This window comes from Melanostigma gelatinosum, assembly GCF_949748355.1.
Source record: "Melanostigma gelatinosum genome assembly, chromosome: 24".
NCBI lineage: Eukaryota > Metazoa > Chordata > Actinopteri > Perciformes > Zoarcidae > Melanostigma > Melanostigma gelatinosum.
Window position 1 is genome coordinate 9,203,711 of NC_136657.1, and position 25,543 is coordinate 9,229,253.

Sequence of the window (25,543 nt, forward strand, 5' to 3'; positions counted from 1 at the left end):
GAGTTCTGATACCCAAAACCTCAGGCCTGTAAATTAAAAAATAAATACAACACATCAATATGCAGGGTAACGGATAAAAAAAAAAAAAAAAAAAGAGAAATTAAAATGCTACAAGTTATTTGTGTGTGTGCGTGTTGAAAGTCACTCCTGCAGCTGGTCCTACAGCAGCGTAGGGTAGTGTGCGGCACTGGTTGCATATAACTTGCTAGAACTTAGAAAAGCATAGTACTGAATCCCTGAATGGTGTTGGTTGGTTTGGGCCGGTTTCTCAAGCGCCGTTTAAACTCCAGCTGTTTAACACTGAAGGTGGGATGGGAGCGCCAACCAAAAACTGGCACGTTGTTGTTGTTGCTGTGGCTGATAAGTCAACTGTAACAGCCACTTTGGCAGGAAACAAACCAACTGTTGGAGGCAGTTTTTAAATCCACTTGGCTGCTGAAATACTGGTGAGTTTTACACTTTTGGACACAAACTTGGAGATAAAAAAGGGTAATACTGGTGTTCTTCCTTTAGGTTTTTAAAAAAGAAGCCATCTGTTAAGTCTTGCAAAAGTTTAATGGTTAAAATGATGAGTCATCTCAAACTTATGGGGAGGAATGAGCGTTTACTCCTTAAAATAATCCCCCAAACTCGAACCGTTTGAAGGACTTTCCTACCGGAGGAACCTGGTTATGATTTTGGTTGTTTCTGCCACACGAAGAAATCCCTGCGAGTGAGGTAGTGCTGAAGGGCTGCTAATGGTCCCCGACTGTCTCACCTCAGACAAATGGAAAACAGCAGGAGCAAAGGGAAGCGACACCGATGTGAATATTGTACTCGTGCTACAGTGAATAAGAAGATGGCTTTAACTTCCTTCAGGTTTGCTGTGTTGTGGCAATAGTCGTATATTGTACTGAGATAATATCTCAAACCTGACCAGCACTTCCTCCTCATTCACCTCGTCAGCGTGTTAGAGGTCCAACAGCACCGCTAACAGATGTAGATCTTCTGCTCTTTACTCCTTAGAGTTTCTGGGTTGTTTGGTGGAAAACTGCCTTTAGTCAGTTGTTTGTATTAAGCTAGTTTATCAAAGTGTTTTAGTAAATACCAGAATATTTGGGGAACATGTTCGCACTCTAAACACATGTCAGTTATAGACTTGCTGTTTGCTGTGACGTCCCTCACAAATGATCACTGATTTAACTCGTCTACGATTCATCATCTCGAGCGCTACAGTACAGGAAAGAAAGCGTGATTGTGAATTGCTTTGAACGTGAAACGGTTTGGCAGAAAGAAGCTTCTTCATGTTTTTCTTTGTTTGATTGGAAAGCGCTCGATTTTAAACTGCGTCTTGTGAAACCGTCCCAAAGCTTGAGGAGAGACTGCAGGTCTGCCGGCACCGGTGTTCAACATCCCTCAGAGGAAAGAAAAGACTAAAAAAAAAGGTCATTGTGTCACTACAATGACGAATACATCCGTTTTGCCTGACATCTACAAGAGTAACAAGAGTATGGATATGTAGAAATGGCACCAGGATGAAGGAGAGTCCTCGTCTCCACTCGTCTCACTGCAGCTAGCCGTGCGGTCGCTTCAAAACTCATTCATGTCAGCGCAGCACGAGGGACATAAAGCTGCACCGTAGTGACAGTTTATCGGTTTTAATTGTGAAAAGGGTTAACATACAGCTGCTTGTGTCTAAAGCCGGTCTATCAGCGAGATGTCCAGAGATAGAAAGGACCGAGCAGTTGCTCAACTGTCACCAAAGTGGAAATACTTGCTCTAAGACGTAGGATTTAAAAGACAGCTGTAGAGGGATTGACAAGGTTCGACCGGTACAATGTGCCGGTCTGAGATCAGTGTCGAGATTAAATTAGATCTGGTCTTAAAGCCTGCGGAGACGATGTTTTTGAGCATGACAGCACGGCTAAACTGAGTCTAGAGAGAGGAAAGTATCAGCAGGAGGAGGAGGAGGAGAGTAGCAAAGTTTCCTGAGGTGTATCAAAGGAGAGCAGAAACTCTTGATAGTAATAAAACTAAAAAAAAAAAAAGGATGCGCGTGTGTGTGCAATCAAATCAAAAGCAAGCTGGCTCAGCTAAATACAGGTATAGATCCAGATCAGGGCTGGGAACCCCTGCACTTCATGCGACACACCTCCTGAAACAAACACACGGGACGCTCCGTTTCCTTAATATCAATAGAATCAGACCACACGTGACGGAGCTGATGAAAAGAACCAGACGAACAGGCTCCAAGAGTCTGGTACCAAATATCAAAGGTATCATTAGTACCCAGCGCTGATCCAGAGAGATATAAATACATGTACTCTATATCCAGATCTCACTCGTCAGCGACAGATATTAGGATGACAGTTGACACGGCAAACCAAAAAACGAAAAATCACTTTCATCGTGGGGGGGGGGTTCTCTTTTTTTTGTTTTTTTCCAATCATCATCATCATCATCAGAAGAAAATCTCAAAGAGAAAAGAAATAAACAAAAGTGAATATTCAGACACAAATGAAAGTGGAGCAACACGACAGATGAGAGAGAACGGGGAGGAACACTGTAGTGTGTACGGCCATGTGTACAGAGGCTTTACTGACTACATTACCCATGAGCGCCGACAGCAGGTTGTTTGGATGTCATGAAGAGCCACGCGAGAGTGAGCTATGACTGAACAGGGAGACGAATTTAAACTGTGTCCATCTGAACTGAGGTATACCTGGTTGAAGGAGGTTTATGGTTTTCTTTTAATCGTCGTAATGCTTGAGAATGGACCCCCCCCTCCCCCTTCCCCCTTTAAAATAAGCTTGATCACCAAGTTGTCTGGGTCCATAATACACTATGTACAGCAGCATTACACTAAACATTCAGAAGCCGTTGCTTATTGGCAGAACGATAGTCGTTTCTTCAGAAAAACGCACACGAGAAAAACAGCAAATGTCTTTTTTTTCTTCTTTTCTTTTTTGTTTTACACTAAAATGCACCGAGAGTTCTGTGATCTTCTCTCTCTGTAGAAAACCGAGCAGAACAGGTCGCCCTCCCGTGTGTGTGTGTGTGTGTGTGTGTGTGTGTGTGTAAAGACAATACACGATTATAGTGTTTGTCGAGTGTCGGCGTCCCAGCAGGTCACTCGGTGAAGTCGTCGTATTATCCTGAATCGGGAGAGTTTCGACCGTTAAAATCCTCCGGCACACGCATATCAAAATGGATATCAACGGATGTGGTGAGGGGGGGGGGGGGGGGGGGGGGCACGGTGCTTCCTGAACGCGAGTAGCGGCCCGCACTTAAAGACAAAAAAAAAAAAAAACGGAAATTGGAAAGAAAGAACAACCAAAAAACACTACGCCAACCAACCAGGGCCGGCTGCTCGTGTTGATCCGTGTTTCCTGCTGGCGGTCGATCGGCCCGATCATAAGCTGGACTCCTTGGGCTGGAGGTCCACGTTGGTCACCATCGTGACGACGGTGACGATCTCCTCGGGGCCGACGACGGGGGCCTGGCGCTGCATTTGTCCGATGCGCTCCTCGACGCAGCCGGCGGACAGGCGAGCCTCGGCCTCGTGGTCCCAGCAGTCCTCGATGGTCTCGCAAAGCATGGCCAGACCCTGAGAGAAGAGCGGACGGGGTTTAACGGGAACAAAAGAACCAATTGCATTTCACCGCAAAGTCTCTTCTAAGCCTTCCTCTGCAACACTGCCTTCAAACAAACAAACACAAATCTAACACATCGGATTATTTAGCTCAGAATCAACTTAAAGGACAGTTTCCTACTGCACCCGTTTTGACATCCCTGGTGTCTTTATTTAGGATATTTACAAAAGGGTCTCCCCGTCGCTCACCGCGTGTTTCTGCCAGCAGTCTCTCAGAATAGGCCTCAGTTTCTTATGAACGACAACGTCCTGCATGTCCTCCAGAGACGGATGCTGACCCACCTCCTCCTCAAACGGGAGCATGTACTCATCCACCGGGCCTGTTGACAAACGCATTTAAAACACAATTCAAACTAATCTGGAGTAAACGTAACGCACGTCACAACATTGCTGTCGCGTCGGGACTCACCGTCGGCGGCGGTGCATCGCGACACGAGCTCCCAGAGCACGAGGCCGAAGGCGTACATGTCGATACGCAGGAAGGAGTCGCGTTGGAAGTTGATGGCGCCCTCCAAGACTTCAGGAGCCATGTAGCGCCGCGTCCCCACCTGAGGGTCCAAATGGGACAGGTCAAGAGGTGACAAGTCAGCCTCGGGACACAGACATCAAGTGGAACGTCACGACACAGCTCACAGATGTGCTGAAGAGGTGGACGAGGTGTCCGTACCTGTCCATGTGTGTCTCCTGCCGATTTCCCCGCCTCAAACTGCAGGGCAAGGCCAAAGTCAGCTATGCAGGCTGTCAGGTTACTCTTCAGCAGCAGGTTCTTAGTCTTAATGTCCCTAAGACACAACAAGGACAACACATTTAGTGTGGAACTCCTGGAGCTGGTCTACACGATGCAAAAGGCCTTCATGGATCGAACTGAAACCTGTGAGCGATGGAGGGCTTGTGTCCGTCCTTGTGTCCCGGGATGTCTTCATGGAGGTAGGCCAGGCCGCGGGCCGCCGTCTGAGTGATGTGGCAGAGCTCGGTCCACGACACCACGTTGGCCTTCAGGAAGTCCGTCATCGAGCCCTGGAGACAGAGCGGTCATTTTATACATCATATAATAATATATTGAAGTATTTAGTGTTTTTAGATACTGATCCCATTTGAAGACATGCATTTAAATAAATACTGAAGTAGAAACGCATGTGATGGTCCAGCTGCGTCTGCTGCATTCCTTATCTACACATCTTACATAATGTATGTCAATATGATACACGGTCACTTCCGGCAAGGCCAAAGACGGGTGTAGTTGCAGGAGTGACCACTAGAGGGCAGGCAGCTCCAACAGATGGAGACAGTAGATCAGGATAAATGCTCTGCAGCGTGTTCATACCGTTTATTCAGCATTTTTACATTTCTGTCACATTGTTACAAAGAAAGACATCATCCCTGGCAGCTGTTAATAAGAATGCATGGTCCAAGATATGAAAATATGTTAATGTCAGGGAGTTTTTAGGGGCCTGCGTGCTTTCAAGCAAGCCACTGCACGCTACGGATACTGAAACCTCCGCACACGAAGCTGCTGAAACGCACCGAACATCAAGGCATAAATCAGCTGTCAAGGAGAGTGAACTCTGCAATCACTGCTCCAGCTGTGTTACACAAGCCAAGGTTCAGCCCCGGCTGACGTGGCCAACATTTTAACACCTGCTCTGAAAAACTGGCAGGAAGGAAAAGCTTTTTTGTAGGTTAGAGTTTAAGTTGTGTATCCCCTAAAGACTTTCACAATAATTACAGCGCACGCTCGGCGAGGCAGGAATCCGTGCTTGTCGTATGAACTCCTATAAAACTCGTTTATTCAGTGCTATTTCTACTTGGAGAGCTTCTACAAGTCAGGGGAGCGCTTGCAGACCCGCTGCAGGGTTACGGCTCACCGAGAGGTGCATTGTTGGGTCGAAGCCCCGCCGCCACGCACACGGAGAAACGGGGAAAACTCAAGCAAGCGACAATCGCTCTCCACACAAAACAGAGGAAAGAAAGAACAGAACCGAGTATGTTGTATGATCACATCACTCCTGTGCTGTTTATTTGTGGTCTTACTACGTCAATGTGTCTGGATTTGACAAACAACCGCCGGTTCAGTTGTGGAAACCCGAGTACTTATTTGGACTCGTTCATTCCAGTCTTAGTTTGGGTTACACACTAGATTGAATTATTTTGGATGCACCACTGACAGCTTTCATCCGTTCACCCTCCGCATTGCTGCAGCAGCAGACCTTTCCCCCTCTGATGGCCGTCAGGTAAAGCTAGCTTAGCTTAGCTAGGAGTGTCGGTTTAAAACCGTATTTTGCACTTTTCTATCAGTGGATGAGCTCTTGTGACCCTTTTTAGGGGAAATAAAAGCCAGATTTAGTAAATTTATGTAAAAACGGGCAATTACAATAGTCAAAACAATCGTGTTATGCTAGAAAAGAGGCAGCATGTATTGCTTTGCTATTAAACTGCATCACAAAATGCAATGCAGCGTTTTATTTCCTGCTATTTCGCCCCCCTGTGCTTGTTGGGTTCAAACCTGAGCATTTCTTATCAAACAAAAAGAAAATGACTCAATACAATGAAAGCACAGATGTAGCTGGCGGCGGCGCGCCGGCCCGGACGGCGTACCTTTTCGTGGTAGGCGGTGATGAGCCACAGCTCCAGGTCCAGGTTGTTGCTCCTCTTCTCCGCACCCAGAAAGTGGAGGATGTTGTCGTGCTTCATGCCGCTCACGCTGAAGATCTCGTACTCGTTCTGCCAAGACATCTTGTCCTGGACGAGAGCAGAGAGACGATGCAGATGTTAAGGTTCAGCGGTAAAGGTTAGAATCGGGACAAATGACTCTGCGGTAGATGGAACTTGTAGCATTTTAATTTCTCTTTTTTTGTTGTTTTTATCCGTCCCGTCATCTACACGTTTCACAGTTGAATACCTGGATGGGGAAGATCTTCACAGCCACGAAATCGTTCAGCAGCTGGGCCTTCCACACACACCCGAAGCGCCCCCTGGCTTTCAGCTCGATCAGCTGCAGCGGCTTGTGTCCCAAAATGGGGGACGGGGGTGAGGGCCCGGGATCCTGTGGAGAGAGGGCAGAGGACAGTGTTATTCTGTTTCATTCAGTCTGTTCTTTGCTTTATTTGATCGTTAAAGTCTGGTTTAGGAAGTGCTGCATGTTGGAGTTCAGCATCATCATTACTGGGACGCTTTTTTTTGGCAGAGAGGGAACAGCATATTAAATACGGGTTTGGATTCATTCATTTTAAACCCCCCCGAGGCTGCATTTGCGCGAGTTTACAGAAGTGGGATTGTAACTGGAAAGGTGCCCGTTTGAATGAAATCAGTCGCAGAGGAGAAGGATGTAAAACCTCGACTACCACCGAGCGAAGCGCACAGAGCTCAGGCCGTAGCATGGAGGAATATGAAGCAGGCCGATTAGAATGCACAATGCATTTTGGGTAAAAAACAAACAAAAACCCTGGCAGGTCAAACCTCATGCGTGCGCCCGTGTGTTCATGCTAATCCCGTATAATGTAAAGTAGGTTAAACACAGCTGGTGAACGGGATTACGCTGATCACTTTCACGTGACTTCAGAGGGCGAGAGAGAGAGCGAGAGAGAGAGAGAGAAAAAAAAAAAGAAGCGTGCAGTGAGGGGTCACATTTCCAAAGGATAAAGGGTGGAGGAGAAAGACTAGCACATGACTGATGGCCTTTGATGAAACCAGATATGCTTCTGTAAAATCTCGACGTTGCCTCCATGCCTCTGTATCGCTGTTGTCAGCCGATGTTCATGTTTTTACTTGAACTGGAGGCTCACAGGGCACTTGATAAGCTGGAGCAGGTTTCAAGCCCCCGGGGCCCACAGCATCCATCCAAGCACCGCCATATCAAAAGAGCTCGTCAATCCCGGTTTTCTAAAATGCCCCCTTCTGGGTTAAAAGGTTTGCTACCGATACGAGCCACAGATTAAATATACATAAAGCCTCGTCTTTGGCTGCGAGGAATAGAAACGGGGACGTTTGGCCCCCGTCCTTTCTTAAAGACAAACACACGTCTTGTTAACCGCCTGTCCTGACAGGAGGACTGTGCAGCAGCAGAAGCAAACTGTACGTCATCGAGAAGCTTTTATGGTTTTTTTTATCCATTTGGTGCTGAACTTTGTGGCACACAAAGAAGGAACCGCTGTCGGACAGAATAGAGGTGCTGGTGTCTTAGATGAGGAAGTTTCATCCGGTCTCATCGCTTATTGAGTGGAGGTTGTTCACATAGTAGCAGCTGCAGATTCACAAGAAGCTTTGTAAGAATAGAAGTAAAAACACGTAGTTTTTAGCTGCCTGGCAGAGCAGAGGGAACCGCCATGTTTACTTGAATCCTTCTCCCCTCTAACAGAGAGCTGTGAGGCAGACCTGCTGTCTCTACGCGCCACTTTCACTCTGAACGCCGGCCAGAGGACGGGGAGAGCGAGCCCACGACGGGGGGGGGACCAGGATCACCCTGCTGTGAATGTGGCGACTTGTGCCATCACTGTTCAATGTGCAGAAACATCCCCGGACCTGGTCTGTCTGCATCCCCAAACTAGTTCCAGTCTGTTTTTGTGCAATTAAAGCATTTCAAATCCCGATCATGGTTTGTTATTTTTATGTAATTCATAGACGAGTCTGCAGAAAGACCTGCTGCGTCGCGGCACAATGACAGCCGTCAGTGTGCCGGCACACACATCACCAAGACACATTCCTGAGCATGCATTGTGCTCTGAAATATCTGATCACGATACGCACGAGAAGGAATGAAACCCGGAGGCCTGAGGCGAGCTCGACATGACCAGTGAATGTACACAGAGCACAAGCCACCGTTACGCCTGAAGATATAAGAGCAGAGAGGATTCCTGCACGGCGACAGAGATGTGACTGGTCCTCAACACCAGCAGTGCGTCGTGTTACAATGCAACTCATCAACATGTCGCCAGCTTCCCGCCATCCGAGATGATCCCGATGATGAGGATGAAAAAACTAACTTTTCTTTCTTTGCGTCTGCATTGTCTCTGGAAACTCTGCGTCTGTCTTCCGGGCTTCGGCCTGTCGAGGCGGCCCGGCTCGGCCCGGCCTCTCCCGGGAGTCACCGGATCCCTTGTCCGATCGCAGGGCGCCGTGGCCTCGAGCGGGGGCGCATTACACTTAGTCAGCAGACCACAGGAAGCAGGAAAACAGAATCTGCTGCTTCACGCCATTCTTCCCAACCCTCAACCGTCTACCATGGCCTAATCGGATTACACCTTCATCTATTGCATCAGAGCGGGTCCTTTAGGTCTGCGTTGGCTTCAGAGTTTGATTTGGAGATAGACGTTGAATGGGCCTCCAAAGCTCATGTATTAAAGTCATATCTTGGTGTGGATACGGCCATAAAATGCGAGGTTAAATCAAACAAACCGTTGTTGACGTGACCTTAAAGAGAGCTAGCCTGGGAGGCTGGACTGACAACAAGCCGGGGTCTAAACTCTGACTGAGACTTTTCTTATTCCGTGATGTCTGCAGCCATCCCTCTACTCCAGTTTGAGCCAAAGTACATTTGCAAAAGGCTTGTGCTCCTCTTGTACTTAAGTCATTTACACACTCTGACTGGAAATATGTTCCAGGTAAGTGGCAATTCTCCTACTTATGCAAAATGTGTCTGCGCTCCTCCTCAGTCTGCAAATAAATGGAGAAGCTGGAGTTTGAAACAGTGCTGCCGTGTGTCTGTGCACGGGAGGCGTGGCGAGCCGTGGGTCCAGCAGATACCGCTCTGGAAACTGGGTCACATCAGGCACAGTGCGTTACATCGACATCACAGGTGGACATTCACACAGGAATAAAGGGGGCTGCATTCGGGGCCACGTTGGCCACTTCCCACCATGCACAATACATTTTGAGCAGGGAACAGAAAAGACATCCATCCATGCAATAAACCCAGGCAGAAGAAAAACAACAGAAATGTGCTGCGGACCGAGTGAACAAGACGCTGTCGAAAAAGCAAAGAGAAGAACAAAATGGTGGTCATACCAAGCTCTGAACCCAAAACAAGGAGCGGGGGGGGGGGCTAAAATGGTTTCCAACTTCAATTGAACTGCTCTTACCTCCACCATAATGTGAAAGGCGTGCTTGTTGAAAAAGAACATAAGAAGCAAACAGAGACGTTATTTGCTGTCAGAGGATGAAGTAGAGGCAGAACACGGGGAGGAGATGAACAACCTTCTGCTCTCCTGAACCAGGACCTTCTTTAAGGTTTGGGACACGTGACGGGCACCAGGTCTGTGCTGGTCCTGATGCAGGACGGGATATTTGAGGAACTTAAAATGATGCTCTCGAGCAGAGCAGCTGGAAGTGGATCGATAGATGAATGAGTAAAATAAATGTACCAACAGAACATCATGTAAGAGGCAGAAATGTCGGGTTAAGAGAGTGAATGAAAGGATTAACACGGAGCTCAGGTTGACCAAACTGAAGAAAGTCTAAATCTCAACCGTCATCGCATTTCAGAAGTCCTTTTGGAAAGCTGCACCCAGACAAACAAGACGCGAGTAGCTCCATAATAAAGCAAATGATGAGATTTTGGTCAGAATCGATCTGCGAGATGGATAGAGATAAGAAAATCGGGTCCAGACGTATGTTTAAAGTGCTCCAGGCCGCTCCGTGTGAAAGCTGTGGGTCTGCGTACTCAGACACAATCAATTCCAGTTTGCCTCCACTTCGCACTGTGGTGTGAATAATGGAGGCTTGGTGGCATATATGCAGAAGTACCACGAGCACAATGACAGGAGGCCATTAAGTTACTCAGCCGCACAGCCTGCTCTGCACCTCACACCGGAGTCAATCTTTTGCAGGGATGTAGCGTCTAAAACGCAAGAAAATCAAACGTGCACTTTCCGATGTGATCTTCTTTACGGACTCCAGCCGACACCTACATGTGGAAGTACAGCCGGAGCTCTCTGCAGCGGGTTAGTGTCCTTCCTTTGTTTCCTCGGTGCCGTGATAATGAACCCATTAAAGATCATCAAGTGGGAACAATTACTTCTGCATCATGAAGACTGCATGTCTCATTACCTTGCAGAGAACACAGTGTCTATGAACTCCCTCGCTGGCCAAATTCAGCAGAAACTTGTATGCATGGGACAAATATATATATGTTTTGTTGCAGTCATTAATATGAAAAACAACTGGAGTTTCAGCGCCATCCTGAAGAAGAACTAAGGACACGGTTTTACTGAAAAGCAGAAGTCAGCATTGTGTATGTGTGACATCTCTGTGCTGGGATCAGACTGCAGCTGCTTGTTGGTGACATAATCACACTCCTGCTCCTTTTAATTAGAGATTTAGATTAAATGAGCACAGTGTGAAGCCGAGCGCCGACAGTTTTTAAAAGAAGCAGCACATGGGTGTTGGGAAAACGACTGTCACGACTTCCCGTTCGCACGGGGCGCTTAAAAGTATGACTGGCAACAAGTCTGGGCAATTTGTAACCATCGCATTAAAAATACATGAGTGCGTAGAGAGCATTGCGCTCTGACGAATGCACAACAGCACAGGAACAAGCGTGACGAAGCAGAAATGACTAAACCTATGGAACAGCTTCTGCTTTTGAAATATAGACTGCTGTCGTCGATGACTTTGCAAGACTGAGCTGTTTGAGCGATTGTCGCAAAGAAGAGGAGAGAGAAACAAATCCCCCCCCCCCCCCCCCCCCCCCGCTGCATCCACCTCTCTGCTCTCCATCTCCTGCTTTAATCAGTTACAAAACAAGCTGCTGATGCCGGAACAGCTGAACGTGTATCAGAGAGCGATTGCAAATATACCCGCGCTTGTTTTAGCCTCCTTCCCGGAGCAGGCGGGCGGGGTTCACTGCATCACCTCCTCCCAGAAAAAGCACCCGAGCTGACGTTTAAACACATGCTTCAACGAGTGACCTCCTTTCCTCATACACCTACTCATGCATGCATTAAATACACACGCGATGATACACATCCCGCATGACTCCATTTGTTCCGCCCTGGCTGTTTGATTTCATTTTCCTCCTCTTGTGACATTATGAATATTTTAGCTGCATCATCATCAGTTATCGGATCCACTCTCCGAATTTTCTTTAATGTTGTTTATTTATTCATTTATCCGTTTCCAGGTAGGATGATTCATAAGCCTCTTAGCGCCGGTGTTTTTCCAATGCGCATTAGCATTAGATTGTGTCGCTGTCTTTTTATCTCTTCCCTGCGATGCTTTGGCACTGTGCAAATACAATAACTAAGTTGAAAGAATTGCACGTCTCTCCTCACCCCCTCCCCTGCACGAACCACCCACCACCCCCACCCTCCGAGGCAGAGCTGCAAGCATCTCTGCGTTTAGTTTTGTTTGCCTATATAAAGCCTCATCAATAATGCAGAGGCCCCTGACTCCTCTTCCATACGGTGGAAGCTCTGCACGGCGTTTCTTTTTCCCCTGCTGCTGAGCAGCACAGATATATAGCTCCTCTGCCGTCGGGTGAAAACCGCCTCGAAGTCATGAAAAAAGAATGAATCAGGAATGCGGAGCCTTACTCTCAGTCCGACAAGAATGGAGATGTTTAAAAAGTTTGCAAAAGGTGATGAAACTGGGCAATTCAAGCGAAGACACGAAAGCGATCAGACGTGTAGATATGAGGGTTCTTCCAACGAAGCAGCCGTGGAAAAAAGCCTGATGGCAAGTTCGGAACAGGAAAAGAAAAGATGAGCAACTGAGCGTCAAAAGTCTGTTTCAATCTTGTGCGATTAAAAGCCCGACACGGCACGAACCATCCCAACGACAGCCCGGTAAGAGAGCCAGAACACGGGCTCCTCACATCCTCCTACACTACTCTGGAGGAAGACACTGAAAAAGCAATTATCGTCAACGTGAACTGCCCCCACAGTGCGTCTGTTCTGGCCAAGGCTGTTGCGGCCCGCTGAGAAACTAGATCAGTGCTAGAGTTGAAGGTTGGTAAAAGAAAGAGCACAGTTTTTACTTTTTAGCTAGTTTAGTTTTAGCTTTTGTGTTTGCACGCACAGTGTGTGTTTCCGAGGAATAAATCAGTTGAGACGCAGAAACCGATGCGTTTCCGCTTTGTTTGCGATTAACAGATGAAGTGGGACGCAATGGCCGCCGTGGCTGAACAGACAAAAAGAGAAACTCGAACTGCATCAGCAGCAACGTCGAGGAAAGAGGACACCACAGTCCGTTTGATTGACAGGTGGCCTCTGGAAACAGTGACGAGCGTTCCGTCAGAGGTTCAGGATCTGTGTTTGGAGCTCCGTCGAGATGCAAGACTTACATGTGTGGGGACGAGGGCCGCTGGGTAGGCCAGTTTGTGATGTCTCCACATCCAGAAGGAGAAGAGGACGACGGCGGCCAGGCCTATGATGGGCACCAGGGAGTACAGCAGAGTGCTGAAGAGCTGGGGCTTCTGGGAAAACGGGTTGGAGGTGGCTGCGGGGAGATAAAGAGGATAGTGGAAAGAAGAACAACATTTTATCTTCATAGCAACACAAATAAATCAAAACAACGATGGACAGAACAGAGAATAAATAAAGAGCCTGATTGGCCTGACATAGTGCGACATCATCTCTAAGTGCAGCCACTGTGCTTAGGGATCATATGCACACACGCACGCAGCAGGATTAGCAAATCTATCTGGTGACATAACGTAATCCGCCTGCCAAAAATAACAGAGCTCTGAACTGCGTCCGACCCCTGCAGGAGGCGCTGGGTGACGCCTGCTGGCTCAGCCCGTCCTCCCATCACAAGGTGTGACAGTCTGATTCAGCAGTGCTGTCAAAAGCGCCGACGCTCGGACGCCACTGCCGACCCCGGGGGGGAATGAAGTTGGGAAGGGGGAGGTTGGACAAGAACGGGTGGGGGCTGATGGGGCTGCACCAGCTGCATCATGGGGCACTCGGGGCGATTGTCAGAGAGGTTTTCTCCACAGGGTGTCTGCAGGTTTCAGGGAGTCAAATTTATAGAAATACAAAAAGACAGACGGGCCTGTTGGACAATTTCTCTGCAAAGTGATGAGTGCAAGGACACCAGAACCGCCACACTCACTGTTACGAGCACAAGGCACAAGGCAGTGGCATCATTTTGCATTTGAAATAGTCTTCCTGTCGTATCCTCTGCAGATCGGCTTTGTTACGCCGAGCGAACTCTCAAATCCCGCAGAAAGACACCCGCTTATGAAGTGACTGCTTCGCTAACCGTCTCTCATCAGTGGTATCCGTCTGTTAGCATTGTTTTATCTGACTCTGTGCTCACTGCGTTGAGTGGCAGCTCTTATGGATTATTGGGATTGACGGCAGGTTCAATGCTTCAGGGCTACGATCACTTAAACCATATTAATTGAAATTAAACTGCATGCAAACACATTAGCAACTATTAACATATTAATATCAAGATTTCATGCCAGTGGATGACGATGAGAAGCACTTTGTGGAGGACTATGTCTGCAAAGTAGAAGCTTGGGCGTTGTGTAAATGATGGTAGTAGTAATATATATATATATGAGAGTTCCTTAAACACAGATAATGTGTGTGTGCAGGCTGGACTGTACGTACTGTAGGCGGTTGAATGGTGCGGGTCGCTCTGCGGGCTCGCTTCAGGGGCGTACAGGAACCTCTCGTTGCACATGTTGCCTTCACAGCAGCAGAAGAACACGTCGGGGCCCTCCTTCTTCTCCACACACTCGGTACTGCAGAGGACATGGAGGACATTAGAAAACAAGGACCTCACCAATCTCTCCTCTCTGCTCACTGCAAAGGACAAGGAAGCAATTTATTTTATGTGATCATGTGCACACACACACACTTCTCAATGCACTCACTGCAGAAGACGCTTTCGAAAGAGCATCAACGCGCACAAACACACGAGGAACATACGTGCACTTTCACACAGACACACACTTCCTCTCTGCTGCAGAAGACATGAGAGAAAAACATTTATAAAATATAACTCCTACACACACACACACACACACACACACTCTCTCTTTCACACTCACACAGTCATCAGATAAAAGCCAAAGGAAGTGGCAGCCGCCCTCGACTTGCTCTGGACTCTCCAGGGAGGCGAGGCCGTCTGAGCAGAGGTACCCAAACTGTGCGGGCTGCAGAATCTACAGCAACTTTATCGCCCGGGAATCAAAGGAAATCACAAGCAGAACCGGCTCAAACCAGCATCTAGTGCCAGGCTCATGTTCTAGCAAGGAGGGTACTATAATAACACAGACTATTAATATCTGTTTACTGCTGGAGATGAACACAGCAACTTCCATGTCCTCTGCCTGGTAATTAAAAATGCAGCCAGTCAACAAAAAGAGTGCTTTCACAGCGGCTTGAAACCACTCGTACTTTTAAAAAGGTGTAAAATTGGATTATTTAGGATCCCTCCTGACATCGGAGGTGTTGTTTTCTGGATACCTGTCGTAGCAGTTGACGTCGTCCAGCCAGCAGCCCTGCCTCACGACCTCCACGGTGCCGGAGACGTTCTTCCACGTGGCGAAGCAGTGCCGGCGCTTCTCTTTATCGCCGTAGCAGGGCTCGATGCCGCTGCGGTTGGTGCGCTCCTTTTCCCAGCTGGAGTTGTAGTAGGCGCACTCTTGCGTCTCCGAGCGTCCCAGGATGGCACCTGCAACGGGACGAAGAGGGCCTTCTTTAACTTTAACATTCATGCATCGCTTTTCCTGGTGGAGATAAGAGGTTACAAATAACAGCTACTTTAGGAGCCACTGTGGCTGGGAGATAAAACAAAAAAGGTTATTTCTTTCCCGTCACTGACAAAAAAAACAATTTAGTTTTGTATCAATCACTGGTGGAATGACATTTCTCAAAGTATGTGAAGTCATCAAACATTTAGTTCCAATGAAATACTTTTTTATCAGAGTTCTCAAGTGCTTCAGAGTCAATAAATCACTGAAAGAAGATGGGCCGTAAAGACTACCCAGGTACGACGGAGAAAATGAGGTTATAGAGGAACACAAAAATCACAAACACGACTGACGTGAGCCAATTGACTTCCCCTCCCCGCCAAAATAAGAGGCGGCGCAGGCGGCAGGTTTTGGCAAACCGATATCCAGGGAAGAATACTGCAGGACAGCTTGTCAGTTTACCGCCGCCGCCTCTCATCACCTGTCGGAGTCAGTCCGGTTCAGACTGCTGACGAGACTGAAGACAGTCAGCCTCCGCCTGCTTCCAAGCGCCGCAAGCCAGACGCTTCAGACGCAGGAAACCAGAGCTGCTTCCTACGGATAGTTCTGTTTGTGCTCCCAAAGGTGCAATCAGCAGGTTTTTACTGCTCCAAGACATCAACGTTAACTCTCAGTCATCCGGATGCAATGAATGCTCCTGACCCAAGAAGCTGTTTGTTATCATCAAGATGATATATAAAGATGTAACTGGTGCATGATCATCTGTGTCATGTCCTGTAATGAGTTTCTTTGTAAGAGTAAACTCTGGATTTGGGGTTTTATGTGCTTGTGATCTACTTAGTGCATCTCTTCAGAGCTTTGCATGAAAACATTAGAGGAAACCTCCTGTGCAGAGATACCAGAGCTGTTAGCTAATTATTTATACCGGTTTTATTCATTTTATATTCTTATATGTTTAGTCTTCCAGCCAGCGAGAAGTTGCACTCGCCAGCTTTTGTTTGGCGTTGCTTTTAACGTGTCGAACGTGCTCTGAAGATGGAGGACGTATGAAGAATAATGCTTCAATTGATATGCTCATTACCCAATCGTCCTCTAGCCGCGGAGGAGAAGTGTCCCGTCGGCCCTGACCGGGTCTCCAGTCAACAGTACGTTCAACAAATTAGGGCTAAGCTTCCATAATGGAGGTTACCTTTAGGAAGATGATCCATCTCATTAAAATGGCTGCTTAAGTAAAGCCGGTTAATGCGAGCACGGGGCCCTTGAAGCAGGTCGACATTAACAGCTGCAGACGGAAGAGAGCGGCGAGCGGCTGCTTCACTGGCAGGCGAGGTCACCGACGGCTCTTTCTCTCGTCAAATCCATTTCCCGTGAACCTCCCAAACTATTTCACAGCAACAGGTGCAACTGTGAACTGTTGCGCGCCTGCGATTGAGAGCGAACGGCTGAAGCAAACTAGAGAGGAGAGAAAAACTGTCTGTGCAAATGCCTTTAATGCAAACACATCACTGGAACTGACGGCATGAAATCAAAGAATCAAGTCAAGGAAAAGGGAAAGTGAGCCTTTAGATATCCCATCATGCCTCTGGGGTGTTCGGGTTTGATGTGATACGGCTGCACCACGATGCCTACAACAAGAGGAGCAACATCTCTGGCTGTGTTTTGGTGAATTCAGCCGCTCCACCAGGCCTCACCAGGCCCCTCAGCACTTTAAGAGTCCACTGTATGGCGCCTGCTTTCTCTTCTTCCTGCATCGCTCCCTCCACGGGCACTCGTGGGAGCTGAAAGCGATAATTATGGCGAGGTATGCAGGGGTAAAGCGGAAGGTGAGCTCATTAGCCACTTCTGGTGGAACAGCATTAGCCATGCTAGCGCTGATCCCCGTGGAGGTGCTTGGCATACGCATTTCCATTTCACTCGGGAGGGAGAAGCCCGACTTCCTGTATGAAGGAGTGTGTCTTAAACTCTTCTCTTAAGCCTACAGGAACCTACCGACTTGTTAGTAAACTGAGCTTTTTCTGAATAGGACATTACTCAATTCTGAAAGGACCAAAAGCCCGTCGTCTTTGTTCTTTTCAACGCCTCAGTCCAGGTATTCCACTGTGTGAGAGAGCGCTGCGAGCCATGTGAACTGCAAACACACTGCTCCGAGCTCAAATCAATCACGTCTCTGCACTGAGGTGACAATACAGGACGGCTGCCTGTATAGCGCCGTGTGCCAAAGGTGGGCGAGAGCTGCCCGGCATGCATGGCGGATATGAAGGATATAAAGCAGAGAAATCAATCTTCTGACTAAGTCGCAGCTCAGAGTTCACTAAAGCGGATAATGTCAGCGAGTGCAGGGCCTACACCAACCATTGTGCAAGGACACACAATAGGGCTTCCGCCCACCAGCACACATCCAGGCAATAAAGAGAGAAGCCTCTTTGTCTCACAACCATACTTCACATGTCTATATGTGAAGTATACTTCACATATAGACATGTCAAACACGAGTCTGTCCTCATGAGGTCGGTTGGAGAGAAAGATCAGGAGAGAAAGCAGCGTTTAATGGAAAGTCCTTTTCTTGTAACGTACCGGTATATTTCATTCACGGAAAATGTCAGCGTCTAAATGAAGAGAAACAACAAAAGGGCTAAAAGCTACTTATTCTTAATCACCAGGTCTAGTTAATTGATAATAAGGGATGGCTGGCTCATGCAGGGTAAGTGGGTAAAGACGGACCTATTTAAACTTCGTATGGAAGAACTGCGTCATCGTGGGGCCACTTCGGAGACACTCCGACATAAACCAGAGGTTTTGTGATGTTTTGACTCGTCGCCTCCTGTCCGTTACTTCATCAAGATACATAAGAGCACGCAACTACAAGTACAAGCAGTGCAATCACTGCAGCGCCTCGAAGAATGCACGTTTCCTCTTCTACACTACGACCTACTTTACTTGTGGACGTTTCAGCAAACCGTCTAAACACCGACCCACTTCTCAAATCCACTGAGGCTTTATGAAAAACTGCTTCTCAAACGCCCCCCTCACCCGGCTCTGAAAATTCACTCTGACATTTAAACTTTTGGCCATTTAGCCGATGCTCCTTTCCACGGTGATTAAGCTCCCTTCAAACGTACGAGATATTCCTGCAACCACAGAGCAATCTGATGAGGCAATTAGACCCGATGTTTTTAAAAGGACAATTAGACTGCAGACAGGGGATGTGATTCAGAGAGAGAGGAACACGACCATGGGAAAGATTGTGAACTTGGCGGCGCTGCTGCGACTGGAGATTACTGATTATCTGCTGCCGGCTCTGAAAATTCAATCTTCTGTATGGCGGCCAAGAGGTCATGTTAGGTGGAAGCAATTCAGAGGAACCTGAATGTGAGAGACGCAGCGGGTGATGCTTCCCTCTCTGAAGGCTGACAAATAGACAACATGCATCATGAAACCAGATCAGTGAAAGAGATCCAAGGTCCACCAGATGAAAAGCTTCATCGTGATATGTACCGAGCAAATTCACAGCACGGAAAACTTCATTATAGTTCGGAAGGAAGCGACACAGGCTGCATCTCCGTGATTCATTCAACCTGGACAGAGTTTATGTCCTCCTTCTTCCGGCCACATGGGAAGTCATGACTTCAGCTCACCAGAGGTTCATTAAAGAGAACGAAAAACAACACAGGTGAGTTTATTATCGGCCCATAATTGCATCACGGTGTGACATTTCAGCCTGAGAAACTCTCCACCGGCCGCGTTTAGCCAGACAACTAATATCTCATTTCCTCCGTGTGACTGCTCTCTGCTCTGCAGCCTCATAATGAAAAGGCGCTTTGGCGGGCCGGGCCTGCACTCGGCACCGCATGCAGCGACGTAGGTAAACAACTCATTCGTCAGGCTGTGTGTGTGTGTGTGTGTGTGTGTGTGTGTGTGTGTCAGGGATTGTTCGCTATAATGGAATTTGTTCCAAGGATCAACTTATCATCTGCGTCTGAGTTGAAACAGATCTGAGGTGATGTATGGATGTTCGGGGGCGTTGCTTTGTGTGGGAATGTGTGCTTTTCGAATAGCGGTGGAGAAAGGAGTCCGAGGTCAGGGGTCAGCGTGACGGCCCAATGCAAGCTGACACTCCTCCCCCACATAACTCAAGACTCAAGTAAATCTTTAGCATGTGCCAATAACCGCGTACATTCAGCAGAAACCGGCTAATCATAGTCGTGTTAACACCTTAGCACCAACGACATAAAAGTAGTGATAACGTCTGAAAGTCTTCCAGGAAACCTCCAAATGTTCTGCACCAACAGTCGAGTTTAGCCGGTGTGTTTAGGTTGAAACCACACGAGTCTATCTGGAGTTTCCCTGCAGGATGGGGGCAAAGAGACAAGAGCGATCAAAAACTGACATCCTGATGGCACATCGACCGAAGCCAAAACAGACACGCACCACACAACCTGCCTTGAGGGCTGTTTTTACACCATTTATAGCTGCTCCACTATCACAGGCATCCAGGACCAGGGGCAGCATGGGAGAGCTCTGAGGCTACCACCATCTGTGAGCTTGTATAAGACCGTAGACATATCTGAGTAATGGTTATTAAAATGATTAGAGGAGGAGAAGAGTTTTATTCTTTGGATGGAATGATGTATTTAAGTGGAATATGTGTCAACGCTGTGTAATTGCGTTCTTGCTGTGTGTGAATGAATAGAGAGGTAAGAGTCGGTCATTCCACAGAGTAGCCTGGTTCTCTCTGGAGTGCTACATTAACGCTTAATCAGATGGTGTCGTGACATGGCAGGGGTGGTGGGGTTGGCCTGGGTGAGCTGGTCACAAAGACTGCAGTCTTTCCATGGACGGGAGGAGGGGGGGGGGCATTAAAAACCACAGCACTCAGCAACTGAATCCAATCCCTTTAATCCCCGCTGGTATGCCCGAGCGACAAACGCCCATTGGTCTCCGCCTCAATTAGCGCCGACGGGGCCGGTTGCCGGACGGGTCAGGAGAGCGCCCGAGTCCCTCGCCGTGAATCCACGACTGTGCCGTTTGCACACACGCCCCCGCCCACTGCATTCCTCACATTCCTTACAGGACGAGGCAATTTAAAAAGCCCTCGTTATCTCTGGCTGGGTACCGTAGAAGAATCTGCACAGTCCTCCTTCAGCCCCCCCTTACCCACAATCCCCTCTGTGCTTGTACTGTGTGGATTTATTTGAAGGGTGCGTTAAGTGCCACTTGGGCTTAAAGCTGAACGGTGCATTGAGTTTACAGTGACATTGTAATATCACAAAGCCTGCAGCTTGTTTACAAAACAAGCAATCAATAAGTAAAGAAAGGAGAAGAGGAGATCGGTCCTTTGTGAATCCAGTCCAGTCAAGAGATTTCCCATAATCCTCTGCTGTGAAGCTATTCAGTGTGCTTCAAGCAGCCATCGCAAGGCTATGCAGACTGACAATAAAACATTCATATTGCAAATACCATTAGGGTCAGGGTAACCAAAGATACAACACCGGAGAGAAGGTCTCGAGAACTCTCACGTGGTCCTCGAGACACGTCGCCTGCCGTTTTTTTATTGGGATTATGTTACAGGTGCTAAAATGCAGAGAATAACCCTAATATAGTTGGGTTTGTCAATCCCGTTGATGACTCAGTGATTACCAAACACTGCCGGGATTTCAAAACCGTCAAAACTTGTCAACCGTCCAGGAGCTTCAAGACCGAACAAATCCCCTCTTCAGCTCGCTGGCAACTCGGATAAAAAACCACCACAAGCTATTCTATCAACGCAGACATCCCCCGATTCACCAGCTGGTTCTTCCTTCAATTATTGTAAAATGTCTTGATTACAGAACGGTAAATGTGAGACCAAAGACCTGTTGGTGTTTGCAGTTCGTACGGCTGCTGCTCCATGCATCCCAAATGACATTTGAGGTTCATCAGATAGTAGCACAAAGCGACAGCGACAACAAAGCCACAATATCAGGAGCAACCGGTGTTCCAGAGACACCATTACCCTTTCGTGGTGCTGGTGATAAGGGGTTAGAGCAACCTTCACGACAGTGAGGAATCTTGGCAAGAGACGGACGAGGACGAGGAGGAAGGAGGGAGCGTAAAGCCGGCGAAGACCCTTGAGAGAGCCTGAAACAAGAGCATGATGAATGTACAGCTCGCGGTTTTTAATCAAGGATCAAAGCCGTCTGAGCAGCCAGGCTGTCTAGACTGAAACGCTCCCGAGCACATAAAGGCAACATCTGCAGGACGCATTAATTACAGTAAAGGACTGACACGTCGAGTGGTCTGGACTAAGATAAAATAGCCCTTTATATATGAATGCTTTTATCCAAAAAGCTATTAAAGTATATCAATATCTGGAGCTCAAGTTAGTCACCAGATATCTCAAAGGATACCTGATGTTTTCTTCCAACCTTGGACTCACCGTCTTCCCCGTCGTTTGTTTTAATTTGACTCAGTAATGGCTACGGGGGCAATTCATCCACTTCTCATTCTTCAGGCGCGCTCGGCCCGCATTTACATTTTTAGGCTTTTAGCTGATGCTCTTATCCGCCGTGACTTACAGGTGAGGTTTGAACCGCCGGCCTGCGAGTGACTGGAGCGGATGTCAAACACGTGACCCTTGGGTTCCCCACCCGTCTCCTACGACCACACAGCGAGTCACAAGTATGGAGAACGTGTGCTGGTTTCCCTCTCACTACTGAACCTCTTCCACCGCATTGAACCGTGATACCCGGAGCACGTTGAAACAAGTCGCTGCAGCTGAAGAAAATCCCCCTCAACAGCAATCACGGTGTTTTGATGATTCTCAATTGGAGTGAAAGTTCAGTCATCTGTGTGGTAAGTGTGTTTTAAGAGGCCGTAGGCCTGTGCAACCCGTTATGTACTGTAGCATTTTAAAGGTTTAAAAGTCACGTGACTAGAAGTCCAGAAGCGTCGCCAGCACGTAAGCAAACAGAGAAACAGTGACCGGAACTGAACTTTCCAAAGGTCGCCTGCACCGTTTCATTTGGTTTCATTAAAAGATAACGGAGATTAACGTGACTGCGGTTGATCAAAATGTACTAGTTCAGCTCAACCTCTGTTTGCAGAGAAAGCGTTGGCTCACAGCGCACTCCAAAGTCCTTTTTTCGGAGACTATTATTGACTTAAACACCACTGTGTGTGCGTGTAAATAAGGATGGAAAACATCCATGTTGCAGCACTAAACACCTGGCCACGGTCTACATCTAGGAGGGTCAGAACTCCCCTGTGCAGGTCTCCGTGTTACCTCCATGAACTCGTGCAGCCTTTGTTTCTACGGCGGCAGAGCACGGGATGATACACGGCCCTGGAAGCACGCAGTCGGGCTAGTTGGGCCCGATGGGAAATCCAGGCTACAGCTGGCCTTAACAAATACACCTGTGCTTTTGGAGCCGAATACATAATGCAAGAGAACATATTAGAAATAGATATGAGAGGGGGGGGGAGGCAGCGTCTGACCGCTCCAGGAAACACTGCAGCAGGAGGGCGGTTAGTCACAGTCCAACAGGGTTCAACGTACCGACACACTTCAAACCTTGTGTGCATTAAATAACCAGTTTATATGGAAGTCAGGCCACATTTCCTACTGGTTTTACACAAAGTAGATCATCTTATAATTCACTGCATGCGGGAGGAAACTGTCTCTTTGTGCTGTTTTTCTCAAGTCCAACGGGACCGAACACAGAGTCAGGGGGAACTAAATCATCAGATGTGTTGTTGGTATCGATGTAACCGTACACTGGTGTGCAGGAGGATCGATGTCTGCGTGAAACTGCTGCAGTGGACACAAAGAGGAGGCCGAATGAGAGGACAGAGCCTCAGTGGTGGACGCATGCAGAAATGTAAACAGACTAACCCGATCACCGTGAAGACATGTCGCACAGTAGATATCCAGCCAGTCACACGAGATCCAGGTTTCCCTTTCCAGCACATGACCCGGGTTCAACATCAAAATGTCTCTTTCCAGTTGTTAAACCCAGCCCGGAGGAACACAACTTACACAAGAAGCCCATTTACTGTCCTGTCACACCGACAACCTTGAGCCGCCATGTGTTACAGCAGCATTTACACATGCCAGCACGGATCACAACACCGGGCAGCTGCTGGATGCAATCTTAAACCAGGTCACTCTCCACATCGGCCTGTTTCTGTGCACGCAGACACTGAAATAATAGCAGAAATATCCAGAAACCACACGAGAGGGAATCCTGTAAACAATCTTATTCAATTTACTGCGATAGAAGACGACCTAAGACAAGAACCCTTCACATTTAAGAGGCTGAACGCAGCATTTGGGCGTCAAACAGTTAATTGATCACAACCGTGTGTTTAAGCTTCATATCGTTGTAAACTGAAGATGCGTCTTTAGGTCATTGAATAAGATTCTCATCAAACAGAAGCAGCGTTATCTGAGGTTTCCTGGCGGTGCCTTGAACTGTGCCAACTCAACGTGGATTTCAGAGATTATTATTCCCATTCATTTGGCCACTTCACACGGTGATGAGCGAGCGGAGTAATCATCTGCTGCACCGTGCAATAAAGCACACGCCAACCAAACCCAACCATCGCCGTACTTCAGCAGCCTTTTAATATCTTAACTCGTACAATCTGTCTTTTTTTTAGCTTCTGCCTAATAGTGGGAGTTAAACGCACAGGTTCACTACTCGTCACCTTTCAGTCATGTGATTGTGATTCAGGTATTGTGACACTTCTCAGTTTCCCGCTGGCATTTAGACTTCGCTGACCCAGAAGAGGAACCCTGCCCGGTCCGCCACGTCACCGCTCTGGTGTTATGTGAAGGGGGGGGGGGGGCGCTCCAGCAACATCAAACCCAGGAATTTGTAGTTAAACCCAAAACTTTTAACACAACAAGCATCAGACTCATGACGTGTTTTCCACAGTGACGCTCAGATCGCACTAGAAAGTGCCTACATGCACGAGAAGAAGTACTTGTGTGTCGTCCCTCTGCAGCTTGTTATCGCCTCACTGACCCCGCTGACAGTCATTATGCAGCCACTCCTGGGAGAGGACGACGCATGAAGAATGTTCTGCAGCATGACGCCTGGAAATTGCTCTGCTGCGAAGAGGTTTGACAAGTTCGAATAAAACTAGCAATACCTGAATGTACCGTTAAAACACCATATTGTCTATGTTGTGATGATCACCCAGTTTGTACTGGTACGCCCCTCAAGGACCTCTTGTGGTCCCCATGCCCCATGTTGGACCCCCCACTGGGACCTGCAACATGCACATTGCATCTGCAACGTGGATGCAAAGGAAGGGCATTGACACTGAGGCACGGTGGGATAAGGTTGCATTCTGCACAGATAACAAGAAGCAATGCGTTGCTCTGTGCCGAGGAAACAATCAGCATCACTATGCATCCCCCCCACACACACACACACACACCCACCTGAAGAGCACGAGATGAGGAAAACGGCGAAGGCCAGTTTGGTGGAGTCTCCCATTTTCCATCCGAATGTGATCCTCTGACTAAAAAGAGAATAAAAACAACAATCTCACATTCAAGAGTCAGATTAAATGTCTTGCTGCTCCAGAGAGCATTGTCTCTGCAAAAAGGACATCTTTAAAAATCCAAAATATATCCAGGTGATGCGAGCCTTTAGTCCCCCCCACCCAAAAGAAAACACAAAAGGAAGGAAGAGGAGGAGGTGAAGAAGAGGGAGAGGATGGTTGGAGGTATTTCCAAGTTTACAGGCGAGCAATGGAGAGCGACTTGTTGGCCATGGAGCCGCGGCCGTCATGTACTTGCCATGTCTGCAGCATTGTTACAGTTCACCTGTTATTGTCAGAGCAGCGGAGCGGAGAGCCGAGCCACAGCCTCGCAGGGCTAACATCCATCGGACTGGAAATCAAGCGCACTCCGCTCTCCAAAAAAACTTCTCCGTCGCATCGCTTTTTAAAAAAGCGTCGAAATGGGTTTTTAAATAAAATGTTGCATTTCAGATGTTGTGCAAAAAAAAAAGGTTGTTCAAAGCGTGTTTTTGTTATCGTTATAATCCGTGTGGAAGACTCAGTCCGGCGGCCACAACCGGGAGCTCCGTCCGCTCCAACGGTTACGCGTTCGCCCTCTCCAAAGTGGGCCAAACAACCTTCTCCCCCGCCGTAGAAATCACTTGGAAGGAACCAGTGGAAACGCCATCATATGTTAGCAATTACCCGTAAAGCTGCCGTTAATCCGTGGAGCTAATGCGGCTATCGAGTTTTAGGACGAGCTGCTTTTCCTCCACAAGTCCGTC

The 25,543-nt window shown here is 47.9% G+C and overlaps 1 protein-coding gene across 2 annotated transcripts; it reads right to left on the reverse strand.

Moving 5' to 3' along the window:
- Positions 1-2,796: 2,796 nt before the first annotated feature.
- On the reverse strand, positions 2,797-25,543 carry LOC306797080 (activin receptor type-2A-like). Of its 2 annotated transcripts, XR_013773096.1 has the most exons (12): positions 24,697-25,543; positions 15,043-15,250; positions 14,182-14,315; positions 12,906-13,060; positions 6,531-6,674; positions 6,227-6,370; positions 4,503-4,648; positions 4,299-4,413; positions 4,041-4,179; positions 3,821-3,951; positions 3,337-3,586; positions 2,797-3,134 (listed from the first exon to the last, which is right to left on the reverse strand). XR_013773096.1 is itself a non-coding variant. In XM_079296260.1 (11 exons), the coding sequence occupies exons 1-11, from the start codon at positions 24,749-24,751 to the stop codon at positions 3,392-3,394; spliced, it is 1,566 nt and encodes a 521-aa protein (XP_079152386.1). In that variant the 5' UTR covers positions 24,752-25,543; the 3' UTR covers positions 2,797-3,391. The 2 variants fall into 2 exon arrangements, 1 of the variants encoding a protein (XP_079152386.1); XM_079296260.1 differs by having other exon boundaries at positions 2,797-3,586.

What these genes read in the sequence shown, in the direction of transcription:
- LOC306797080 (XM_079296260.1), bottom strand. Translation starts at nt 24,751, where the DNA reads ATGGGAGACTCCACCAAACTGGCCTTCGCCGTTTTCCTCATCTCGTGC. An exon ending in CCTCATCTCGTGCTCTTCAG is followed by an intron (nt 15,251 to 24,696) that starts GTGGGTGTGTGT and finishes GTCCCGTTGCAG; the next exon opens with GTGCCATCCTGGGACGCTCG. An exon ending in CGGCCCTCGTCCCCACACAT is followed by an intron (nt 6,675 to 12,905) that starts GTAAGTCTTGCA and finishes CTCTCTCCACAG; the next exon opens with GATCCCGGGCCCTCACCCCC.